Here is a 12,500-nt window from a genome sequence, read left to right on the forward strand (position 1 = left end):
AGACCTGGTTACACCTGGTTACACACCTTGTTACACACCTTGTTACACAGCTGGTTACACACCTTGTTACACACCTGGTTCTACACACTGTTACACACCTGGTTACACACCTTGTTACACACATGGTTACACACCTTGTTACACAGCTGGTTACACACTTGGTAACACACATGGTTATACCTGGTTACACACCTTGTTACAGACCTGGTTATACCTGGTTACACCTGGTTACACACTTGGTGTGTGTGTGTGTGTGTGTGTGTGTGTAAATCTCCAGCCTCTAGAAATATGTATGTACAGATGCAGTATTGATGCTGTCATTTAGTCGTCTTGTAACAGTGAGACCTGGGACAACATCACAACCTGTGTGTGTGTTTCAGGTTGTGATGAACCCTCAGAGGAAGATCATCTGGCCTGGAGGAGAGACAGAGAAACCAGTCGGATACCAGATGTCGACCAAACTGAAGGTACTAACATCTCTTTTATGTCTGGTTTACTTCCTCCTGGAAGACACACACAGGTTGTGTGTGTGTGTGTGTGTGTGTGTGTGTGTGTGTGTGTAACGTGTGTGTATGTAACGTGTATGTGTGTAACGTGTGTGTGTGTGTTGTGTGTTCAGATCGTGACCATCCACCAGGAGCCGTTTGTCTACGTGAAGCCGACAAAGACTGACGGGACGTGTAAGGAGGAGTACACCCTCAATGGAGTCTTGATCAAGAAGGTGATCTGTACCGGACCCAACGGGACCATACCAGGTACACACACACTTCAACCGTCTCAACAACACACACACACGCACACAAATCCTCCACTCACACTGTGTGTGTGTGTGTGTGTCCAGGTCAGCCCACCGTCCCTCAGTGCTGCTACGGTTTCTGCGTCGACCTGCTCATCAAGCTGGCGATGAGCATGAACTTCACCTACGAGGTTCACCTGGTGGCTGATGGGAAATTTGGCACGCAGGAGCGAGTGAGTATGAGCCTGAACCACAGCCTGATCAGTAAACAGGTCAGATAAAGATTCATATATATAATATATACAGTATATATATCTTTTACTTTTCCTGGGAACCTGACTCCTGATGATGTCACTCTCTCTCTCTGACCTGTTTACTGATTCAACACCAGCTCCATCACTGAGCCTTGTTGCTATGGAGACCACTGCTCTGTCCCTGACTCTGACCTTGTTGAGGCCAAGAGACATTTACTTCATTTCATTACTCTCTCCCTCTCTCTCTCCCTCTCTCTCTGGTAAATCTTAATAAACATTGTGTTTTAAAAATCAAAATCTCTCTCTCTCTCTCCCCTCTCTCTCTCTCTCCCCCTCTCATCTGTCCTTCTTTAACCTCTACACATTTATTTATGTCATATAATATATATTAGGATATATATATATTATATATATGTATATTAAAACACTTCTCGTAACCAGATCAGTGACTGTATATAAAGACGATCATGTGAGACGTCCTCGTCCACCCGCAGGTCAACAACAGTAACAAGAAGGAGTGGAACGGGATGATGGGGGAGCTGCTCGGAGGCCTCGCTGACATGATCGTGGCCCCCCTCACCATCAACAACGAGCGCGCTCAGTACATCGAGTTCTCCAAACCCTTTAAATACCAGGGGCTCACCATCCTCGTCAAGAAGGTGAGCTGACGCTGAACCTGCTCTCCTGGTCTCACTTCATATTATTCTGTAGTTCTAATCAAGGTCAGGGCGCGTTTCATTTGCTCGCCTGTCGTGGGCGTCACGTCTCCTCTGTACACGTGTCAGTGTGTGAGGCGGATGAAGGATTTGAGACGTGAGAACCCTAACAACTACAACTCCCATGATCCCCCACTGCCTCCCCTCTGGTGTTGAAACAGTGAAAGCAACTGAAGGTGAACTTCAGTTACTGAAGACGATTCGACCCGGTTTGTGAAACACGTGGAGAACTTTGTGTGATGAACTGATGCTCAATGCATAGAGGAGACAAGAGACATGTGTGAGGACTCCACCTGATCCTCTCATACCAAGAGGTCAGCTGACCTTCTCGCACCTCTGCAGTGGAACCAGGTCACAGGTTTGAGAGTCAGACAGTCCCACGTCCTCGCAGCTGCTCTGAAGGAGGTTTTTTGGTCCCAGTGACCCAGTTCTCAGCAGCAGGAAGCAGGTCAGTAGTCTCCATCGACCCCGACCCGATACGTCCGGTCCAGGTTCAGGTGTGGATCCTCCTGGTCAGCTGATCAGGCCTCACGCTGTTGTCAAGTCTGCGCAGTGAGAGGGAAGGTTACAGTCAGTGAACAGCTGCTGAGTCCAGCTCTTTTATCTTCAGGTTGTTGTGATTGTACATGATGATGATGATGATGTGTTTCTGTTGACACTGTGTGTGTGTTTGTGTGTGTGTGTGTGTGTTTTCAGGAGATCCCTCGCAGCACTCTGGACTCATTCATGCAGCCGTTCCAGAGCACACTGTGGCTGTTAGTCGGTCTGTCGGTCCATGTGGTGGCAGTGATGCTTTACCTATTAGACCGGTTCAGGTAATCACATGACATGACACGATACCACACAACAAGACATTCAGGAAATATAATGGTGTGTGTGTGTGTGTGTGTGTGTGTGTGCAGCCCGTTTGGAAGGTTTAAAGTGAACAGTGAAGAAGAAGAAGAAGACGCCCTCACCCTGTCCTCTGCCATGTGGTTCTCATGGGGAGTATTGCTGAACTCTGGGATCGGAGAAGGTGAGGATCTTCCTCTAACACAACGCCGTTCCTCCCTCCCTCCTCGTCAGTAACACGCCTGCTTGTCCCCGTGCAGGAGCTCCCAGGAGTTTCTCAGCGAGGATTCTGGGAATGGTGTGGGCAGGATTCGCTATGATCATCGTGGCATCGTACACTGCCAACCTGGCAGCCTTCCTGGTGCTGGACCGGCCTGAGGAGCGCATCACTGGCATCAACGACCCCAGGGTGAGGGACAGATTCATTCCACTGGGAAACAGTGATTATGGCTTCATCAGAGGACTTTGAGTACCTCCCGCTCCCTCAGGGGACCAATCATAGAGCTAAGGTTAAAGAGACGTCTGGGGTTATGACCCCGTGAAGCTCTAAATTAAAGTTCCCTGCTTCTTTGCCCTCTGGTAAGTGGACATAAGATGTTAATCAACATGTTCATCCTTGTTTAACCGGTCACCAGCCGTCGACAGTGAGTTCACGTCTGACCCTTTGTTTTGGTGTTTTTAGCTGCGTAACCCATCAGATAAGTTCATCTACGCCACAGTGAAGCAGAGCTCGGTGGATATTTACTTCAGACGGCAGGTGGAGCTGAGCACCATGTACCGGCACATGGAGAAACACAACTACGAGAGTGCCGCTGAGGCCATCCAGGCCGTCAGAGACAAGTAGGCTCTTCTCTACAGTCGGCAACCCAAAAGGTGTCGTCCTCCCTCCTTTGCCTCCAGCTGACCTAACCTTGTGTCCCCTCGTCCCTCCTGTAGTAAGCTTCATGCCTTCATCTGGGACAGCGCTGTGTTGGAGTTTGAGGCATCACAGAAGTGCGATCTAGTGACGACAGGAGAGCTGTTCTTCCGCTCCGGGTTCGGGATTGGAATGAGGAAAGACAGTCCGTGGAAACAGAACGTGTCTCTGGCTATTCTCAGGTAAACACTGCGAATAAACTCATCATCCCCTTCTGATACTGAACCCTACTGTAAACCCTACTGTAAAACCCTCCTCATACCCTGATGGTCTTCTTCCCTTCCAAACCCGTCTTATACCTCATTGATACCATTTTGATTCTTCATGGTGTCTCTGATACCGTGCTGGTAGCCTCTGGAGACCCCTCTTACCCCACCCATACCTTGGTCTGGACCTCTGACCTCCGGGTATGAACGTTGTTGTCTCTCCTCAGTTCTCACGAGAACGGCTTCATGGAGGATTTGGACAAGACGTGGGTTCGCTACCAGGAGTGCGACTCCCGGAGCAACGCCCCGGCTACCCTCACCTTTGAGAACATGGCAGGTAGGAAACAGACCCGACGCTAAATACACTTCTCCACAGGCTGGTGCTTGGACAAAGACTGATGATGAAGATGATGACCTCACCTGACGTCTTCACCTCTTCCTCCTCAGGTGTGTTCATGCTGGTCGGCGGCGGCATTGTCGCCGGGATCTTCCTCATCTTCATTGAGATCGCCTACAAGCGGCACAAAGACGCCCGGAGGAAACAGATGCAGCTTGCCTTTGCCGCGGTGAACGTGTGGAGGAAGAACCTGCAGGTACAAGACTCCACTGTGTTTCTCTTCACTTCCACTGTTCTGTTGATTGATTTATCGACGGAGGAAAGGTCGACACAACTGTTTCCTGTTGGATGTCATTAGTTCACTTTGCGTGAGTTTGTTGTCAATTGTTGCTCATGTTTAAAGCCCCAGTGTGTCCGTTTCTGGCGACATCTGGTGGTAAAGTGTCAAAAGCGCAACCAACCGAGCGACCGACAGGGGACACTTTATGGCGGTGCACCGCTGATTCCATTTCCAATTTTCAGCGTCTGAAATTCAACGTGAACGCGACGTGTTCTGGACCGTTTAGTTCAACAACCGTATTCAACACGACGTGGAATCATGGAGACTGATGGAGGTCGGTCCACCTCATGGAACTATATTTAACTCATTATACATGTATGAACACAGAGTTATGGACCATATATTAAAGTTCTGTGAATAAATTCTAAATATCACACACTGTAGCTTTAGCATGGCGTTAGTGAGAAAGTGAGAAAGTCACAATGACGTCAAAGACAATTATTTTCATCTTATGAATATTTCTTGGTTAACAAATTGATCCTTTAGTTTATTACTTTTTTTAAAGTTCAATATTAATATCATGAAGTCATTAGAAAACTAAAACCGTGATGAAAATTACTTAAAAAAACTTTATGACGTTTTCTAACCAATTTATTGATCGCAGCCTGAAAACAGACTGGAATGGAATTGATCCAAATCAAAGAGCTGTTTACAGATCGGCAGTGACTCCGTGATTCTTAGATATTACAGATATATGTGATTGTTCATTTAAAAACACACAACAACCCACATGTTTTCCCGCCTCGTCAGCAGCTGGCTTCACATTAATTATCACTTCTCTGGCCGGATTAGCACTTCACTCAGTAGCCACTAAAGGCTAGCAGCGAGCGGAGGATGATTAGCACTTCACTCAGTAGCCACTAAAGGCTAGCAGCGAGCGGAGGATGATTAGCACTTCACTCAGTAGCCGCTAAAGGCTAGCAGCGAGCGGAGGATGATTAGCTTCACTCAGTAGCCGCTAAAGGCTAGCAGCGAGCGGAGGATGATTAGCACTTCACTCAGTAGCCGCTAAAGGCTAGCAGCGAGCGGAGGATGATTAGCACTTCACTCAGTAGCCGCTAAAGGCTAGCAGCGAGCGGAGGATGATTAGCTTCACTCAGTAGCCGCTAAAGGCTAGCAGCGAGCGGAGGATGATTAGCACTTCACTCAGCTGTGTCTTCAGGGGGAGGATTATCACATGAAATGCCACAAGCTCTCCGAAAGGAAGTGATGGTTTAAAGATGAAAACACGGTCGAGACAGATCAACAGAAACATGATGATCTGTGAGACGAGACAGAACCTGCCACAGATCAGAGATCGAGCGTCTGGTCGTTTCAATCACTTAGATCATGAAGCTGAACTCTAATGAATGTGTTCATTATCTCTGAGCTGATGGCGTTAGCATGTCCAGCTAACTAGCTTACAATTTACAGTAGTATGATGTTTCCATATGGTCACAGCGGTTTCAGGCTAATGTTAGCATCTCTGGAAGGTGACAGATTCTCTGACACCCTGTTTGTTCTCAATGACTGATCCATGTCTCTTATTGATCCATGTCTCTTATTGATCCATGTCTCCCATTGATTCATGTCACCTATTGATCCATGTCTCTTATTGATCAATATCTCTTATTGATCCATATGTCTTATTGATCCATGTCTCTCATTGATCAGTATCTCTTATTGATCCATATGTCTTATTGATCAGTATCTCTTATTGATCCATATGTCTTATTGATCCATGTCTCTCTTTCTATTGATCCATGTCTCTTATTGATCCATATGTCTTATTGATCCATGTCTCATTGATCAGTATCTCTTATTGATCCATATGTCTTATTGATCCATGTCTCTCTTTCTATTGATCCATGTCTCTTATTAATCCATGTCTTTATTGATCCATGTCTCTTCTTGATCCATGTCTCTTATTGATCCATGTCTTTATTGATCCATGTCTTTATTGATCCATGTCTCTTATTGATCCATGTCTCTTATTGATCCATGTCTCCTATTGATCCATATCTCTTATTGATCCATGTCTCCCATTGATTCATGCCACCTATTGATCCATGTCTCTTATTGATCAATATCTCTTATTGATCCATATGTCTTATTGATCCATGTCTCTCTTTCTATTGATCCATGTCTCTTATTGATCCATGTCTTTATTGATCCATGTCTCTTATTGATCCATATATCTTATTGATCCATGTCTTTATTGTTCCATGTCTCTTAATGTACAGATTCAAACAAACACTGAACATGTTGAGCAACAAGTGTTACATATTTCAACTAACAGGTCAAAGGTCAAACACCACGTGACAGCTCATCCATGTGCTGCTGCCCCTCCCCTCACACACACACACACACACACACACACACACATACAGGTTAGTAGACATTACAGCAGCAGAGTGTTGGTAGAATGATCTGATGTGTTCAAGTGGAACAAAAATCATCACTGCCTCATCCGCCACCTTTATTTCCCCCCCCCCGATGTTTCCTATGCTGTCTGTTTTGTGTGTGTGTGTGTGTGTGTGTGTGTGTGAAGCTCTTTGTTTTACTGAAGCATCACTTCATCTGAAACAGGAAGCAGCTTCACCGGAAAACTGCTGCACACACACACACACACACACACACACACACACACACACACACACAGAAGGTGTTCATATGTGGTCACTGAAGCTGAAACAATGACTGTGTTCCGGCAGTTATATAATCTGCTGCCACACTGAACAGATGGGAGTCAACAGACTGCACACACACGCACGCACACACACACACGCACACGCACACACAAACACACACATACATTATACTACATTACATTACACACTCTACTACTACTATAGCAACTATAATTGATTACTGTTTGTTATTAGTGATTAATAGTGTGTATAGTGAGTTATAGTGAGTGTAGTGAATATAGTGAATATAAGTGAGTTCCTTCTCACCCTTCTCTTCCTCTTTCTACTTCGCTTCCTCCTCCTCCTTCTCATCCTCCTCTTTCTCTTCCTCCTCCTCCTTCTATTCCTCTTCTTCCTCCTCCTCCTCCTCTTCCTCCTCCTCCTTCTATTCCTCTTCCTCCTACTCCTCCTCCTCCTGTCCCATCATCTGTCCCACTAAAGACGACAGGAAACAGACTGAAGACCGACTCGTCCGTTCGGTTCGTCCAATCAGCTCAGGGCTGGTCCTGTTGCCGGGCAGACTCGGGGGTTTAGGAGTTTTTTTATGGTTCACGTCGTCCTCTTGCAAAGGAGAATCGGAGAGGGTCAGACTGTGTGGTCTCTTGTCTCCTCGTCCTCCCTGTCCTCTCCTTCCTGTCCTGTCTCATGTCCCAGCAGCCTCCTCACTAACCTTTAGGTCCTTCTTCTCCCTCAGTTACAGGACGACCTCAGGACGACCTCTGGTCACATGATGGATTCTGTCGTCAGTGCTTCACTTTTGTTTTTCAGACTGAGTTTTGAGCAGAAAAGTTTTTAAAATGTTTGAGACACAGCGACCATGACATCACAGGTCTGAGCTGTGGTGTTTCCTGTTTCCTCAGTGGGAGGAGTCAGACTCATCTCTCTCTCTGTGATCATCTCTTTTTTCTATATGAGTGTTTCTTCTCGGTAGTGTCACACTCTTTGTCCTCCTCTGCATCACGACTTCCTGCTCAGAGCCTTGAGTTCATTATGACCTTGTCTGTTTCTATGGTAACTAGCAGGCAGCAGAACGTAGACCAACAGATTATATATATATATACTAGACCTTCAGACGTCATCATCACAGACTCCGTCTCGAACCTGTCTGATAGTTTAATGAATTATTCTGTGAAACCAGTGAACATGTTACAGAGAGATCAGACATTCCTGGCTCCGCCCCTTTGTCCAGATCGCCACAGATGAATGAAATCAAGGTTTATTTCACTCTCACCCTCCTCCACCAACATGATGTCATCAGTGGGCGTGTCCTGTTCTCCAGGCTGGCCACGCCTCCTCCATGACACTGGTTCCACTCAGAACCAGAACGGAACCTGTTCCAGGAGGAGAACCAGTGACAACTTGGTGGAAGAGGGGAAAGTGTGTGTGTGTGTGTGTGTGTGTGTTGAATTAACTAATGTGTGTGTGTTTCCTTTGCCTTTTTCTCTTTTTGTCCCTCCACCTGTAGCCGTACCCGACTGACATCACCGGCCAGCTTAACCTATCAGATCCCTCCGTCAGCACCGTGGTCTGAGAGAGAGAGAGAGCTTCACTGCTGCTGCTGAGCCTCACACACACACACACAAACCATCTGTCATCCTAAACACACGCACAAACTCTCGCCTTGCTCTGCTTGTAGCTCCGCCTCCTCCAACCAGGAAGTGTTTTATTTTGAAGGAACTCTTTCAGTATGATTTTATTTTGTCGTGTCTGTGATGTTTCCTGTCCGTCACTCTGATCCATCTGTCACAGACGTTTCCTCCGAACATCAACACACAAAGAACTTACTGATCAGCAACCTCCTGATCAGGAACCTGAAAATCGGGAGCCCGACGGTTGAGAACCTCTTCAGGTTCCTGATCGACAGGAACTTGAATGGGTTCCTGTCAATCAGGAACAGGTTGATCAGGAGCCTGATTGTCAAGAACCTGATCATTGATCAGATTGTGGGCGGTGGGTGGAGCCTCCGGGACAGGAAGTTGTAGTGGTCCGTCACATCTCATGGGTTCTTTGGTCTTAAGAGTCGTGAGAACTTTGTTTGTGTTGAAGGTTTATCTTCAAGATCTACACAAAAGTTTTTGATATTTTCTCAGTAACGTGACATTAAAAACTTCCTGTCCCAGAAGCTCCACCCCTCTCAGTCCCAGGGTATCCTAGGAAAATGTAGTTACTGCTCCGCCTCCACTGTGTCCCCCGTTGATGATGTCATTCTCTCTACCTGCCAATAACAGACACTGATGTCCTGAGAAAAACTCCTAACCCCTCCCACACCCGTGTCACAGGCCTGCTAACTCCTCCCACTCCTTCGGAGTTCGGAGGTTTTCACGTACGTTCGTTAACTAACGTGTGAATCGTCCAGTGAGCCGAGAGCTGCACTGAGAACAAGAGAAGCTCCGACTGATGAGTCAAATGTTTTATGTAGAATTTAGTTTAACACTTAATATGAAACAAATTTTCATTAAACACAATGGTGTCAGTGGCAGCAGAGTTTCCGTCACTTGTCAGTGCGACAACACAAACATGTTCAACACTTACATGCTCAGATAGCAGCTACAGCTAACAAGCTCGTTTCCCTTCTTGGAACAACAAATATTATGAATGAGATTAACGAGGCTAACGCTGATGCTAATGTGGATAATGAGCCAAACTGAAGTTGTTCTTTTCACATACGATAAACATACACAATGCTACGGCTAAAGTTAATCCACCAGCTAATGCTACGTGTAGTTGTCTTTGCTTCCCTCAATAATAAATGACTCGTTACTTAACAACAGGATTTATGTAGTAAAACCTAGACTGTTAGCTTAAATTCTGATGTGCTAGCCGTGGCTAACTCAAGCTATATGCTCCATTACTCACAATCAGCACTAAATGAGCAGGCAATAAGTGGCTTGTGAAGCTAGTTTAGGATCACATTTTACTAAGACCAGCAGAGCTAAAGCTAATACACCAGTTGCTAAACTAACGTCAGAGGGTTTGTGAAAATGCATAAGACCAATATGTCTAATGCTAAAGCTAATGCTAATACAAACCATTTTCCGAGTATCTTTAAGATCTGTGTGGCTAAAGCTATGTCTAATGCTAAAGCTAACGGTGGCCGTCTTTATGACAGTAGGTTTTATAAACATTTATCAGTTACACTAATGGGAGTGACGCTAAAATCTAAAGCTACACAGGAAACAAGCTAATGCTAATGCTAAGCTAAGGCTCGTTGTCAGTGTTCCCATTTATCCATCAGCACGATGTATCCGGAGATGATCATTAACCAATTGGTCATTATCGATAATCCGAGACGCTGAAGTGATTTTAATTTTTACTTTGTCCAAAACAAAGAAGTTTCATTTTTCTATCGTAGAAGAATAAAATCTGTGAATATTCACATGAATGAACCTGCGACAAGATAAAGCAGCTGATTAGTTTTCTATTAATCACCGGATCATAATTGATGAATCTGTCGACACATTCATATAAATATGATGTTTTTTGTTTCATACATCTGTAAAAGTTTCAGTTTGACTTTTGATGAATCTACTTAATCTATTTGTTTTGCCTCTACTAATGAATCACTGTATTGATCATATAAATAATTATGATATTAACACGGATGAAGAAGATAAATTAGATCAATATTAGAGATGATGTTTTACTTTATACATTAACATCATAAATAAACCAAACCCCCGCAGGACTTTTATTTTGAAGGGAAAGTTAATCAAACACAACAGAGAAATGAGATCACAATTATTTTTTAAATTAATAGAAAAACTCTCAGTTGTATTTTCTGTCTGTGGAATGAAGAGATTTCATGTTTCATGAACAAATACCAGAGGACTGTAAATATACATGTAAATATAATCAGATATATAGATATAGATACATGATGTCAGGTTATTATCACTGATCCTCTTCACGATGGATAATCAATCGATTGATCGTTGGAACATTGAGACGATTGTGATTCAATCTTCTTCTGAGGAGCTGGATTTTCATTTTACATCTGTGATTATGTGATTATGATCATAATTAAGTACTTGAGTAGACGTCCTTGGTTCCTTTGATTGTTCTCAGTGAGGTTTTACTTAGCAAAAAAAACGCTAACGTCCAGACAACGTGTCACCGTCATGTCCATGTTGCCGGACGGAACAGGAACATGAATAATTAAGGACCAACGTTAGAAACCGATCATCAGTTCACTTCCTGTTCACTTCCTGTTGCAGTTCAGGGTTTAACCAACTGGATGTTTCACTGCAGCCTCCAGGTCAAAGGTCATTAACCTAGTGATTCATTTTATTCATGTGTTTATTTATGTTTTTAAACTGTAGCTTCGATATGAACGCTCATGGTTATTACTTGATTTAGTTGAGCAGAGACGCTGGACGAGTTCCTGAGAGAAAATCAATATCATCACGTCATGATCTAATGATTTATTTTTCATATGAATTTGAATGAGCAACATTTTATATAAGTTTTAGAACAAACTTGACTTTTGACCTTTAAAAGAATCAAAATAATTTTTGAAAAATTAACTCATGATTATTATTATTATTATTATTATTATTATTTAAATTATTATTATATTATTAACACCAAAGTTTTATTTGTATTGATTTGTGTTGTAACGTGTTGTCATGCAGTTACAGTCCCTTGCCTCTGGGGGCGCTGCAGCGCAGTGACTCATGTCACACTATTGATTATTGATTTGGCGTTTAACAGCAGAGTGAAAGTAAATATCAGCTCAACAGTGGTCGTCATGACGACAGAACGTCACTGAGCTCGTCACGAGGGGGATCTTTCTGATTGGACGACAGGATGATGTCATCAAACAGCTGACTGTTTGTAAAAGTACCAGGATTCTGGTTTTATGACCTGGAACATGAATAATTTATATCATGAGACTTTAATCTCAATGATTTATGATGATGTCACTGTTTTTATTATTATTCATGGTTCTGACTTTATCCTGGCGAACGAACGATGAAGATGATGAAGACGATAATGTTTGTATTGAATCTGTGTCCATATATAAACTGATCTGAGGTCAGAGGTCAAACTGTTTCGTGACATCGTTCTCACTTTTCTCCCTCGTATAAAAAACACTGAAACTGTAGAAGAAGTTTCCCCCGACCTCTGACCTCTGACCTCTGACCTCTGCAGGAGCTTCTGCTGTTTCTCATCTGACATAAAGAGTCAAACTCTGTCTCTGCTTTTTATTTCGTCTCCTGATCTGATTCGTCAGAAATTTTTATTCATAAACACGATGAAAATACAAACGATGTTGAACTGAATGAAATATTAAATATGAATTGAACTGGTTTTCTGATTGGTTGTAACTTTACTCGTTCATAACATTAATATGATGAAAAATTTATAATTTGTAAACAGATGAAAATCAAAAATCTTTTTTTTAATTTTGAATGACCTGGACACGGGCGTGTCGCAGTCTCTGGCTCACAATATTTTTAAATAAATAGTTCAGTCTCTCAACCAAAGTATCAGCT

General features: G+C 43.7%; 1 protein-coding gene across 1 annotated transcript in view; it reads left to right on the top strand.

Moving 5' to 3' along the window:
• Positions 1–12,199, top strand: part of grin1b (glutamate receptor, ionotropic, N-methyl D-aspartate 1b) — a 36,140-nt gene extending 23,941 nt beyond the window's left edge. The window contains exons 11-22 of the mRNA XM_047329205.1: positions 381–467; positions 620–755; positions 842–969; positions 1,485–1,649; positions 2,403–2,521; positions 2,609–2,721; positions 2,798–2,946; positions 3,220–3,377; positions 3,474–3,635; positions 3,887–3,996; positions 4,107–4,252; positions 8,471–12,199. Of these exons, the coding sequence (XP_047185161.1) occupies positions 381–467; positions 620–755; positions 842–969; positions 1,485–1,649; positions 2,403–2,521; positions 2,609–2,721; positions 2,798–2,946; positions 3,220–3,377; positions 3,474–3,635; positions 3,887–3,996; positions 4,107–4,252; positions 8,471–8,536 (1,539 nt within the window). The 3' untranslated portion in view covers positions 8,537–12,199. The remainder of the gene's footprint in view (positions 1–380; positions 468–619; positions 756–841; positions 970–1,484; positions 1,650–2,402; positions 2,522–2,608; positions 2,722–2,797; positions 2,947–3,219; positions 3,378–3,473; positions 3,636–3,886; positions 3,997–4,106; positions 4,253–8,470) is intronic.
• Positions 12,200–12,500: the final 301 nt, after the last annotated feature.

This window comes from Scophthalmus maximus, chromosome 19, assembly GCF_022379125.1.
Source record: "Scophthalmus maximus strain ysfricsl-2021 chromosome 19, ASM2237912v1, whole genome shotgun sequence".
NCBI lineage: Eukaryota > Metazoa > Chordata > Actinopteri > Pleuronectiformes > Scophthalmidae > Scophthalmus > Scophthalmus maximus.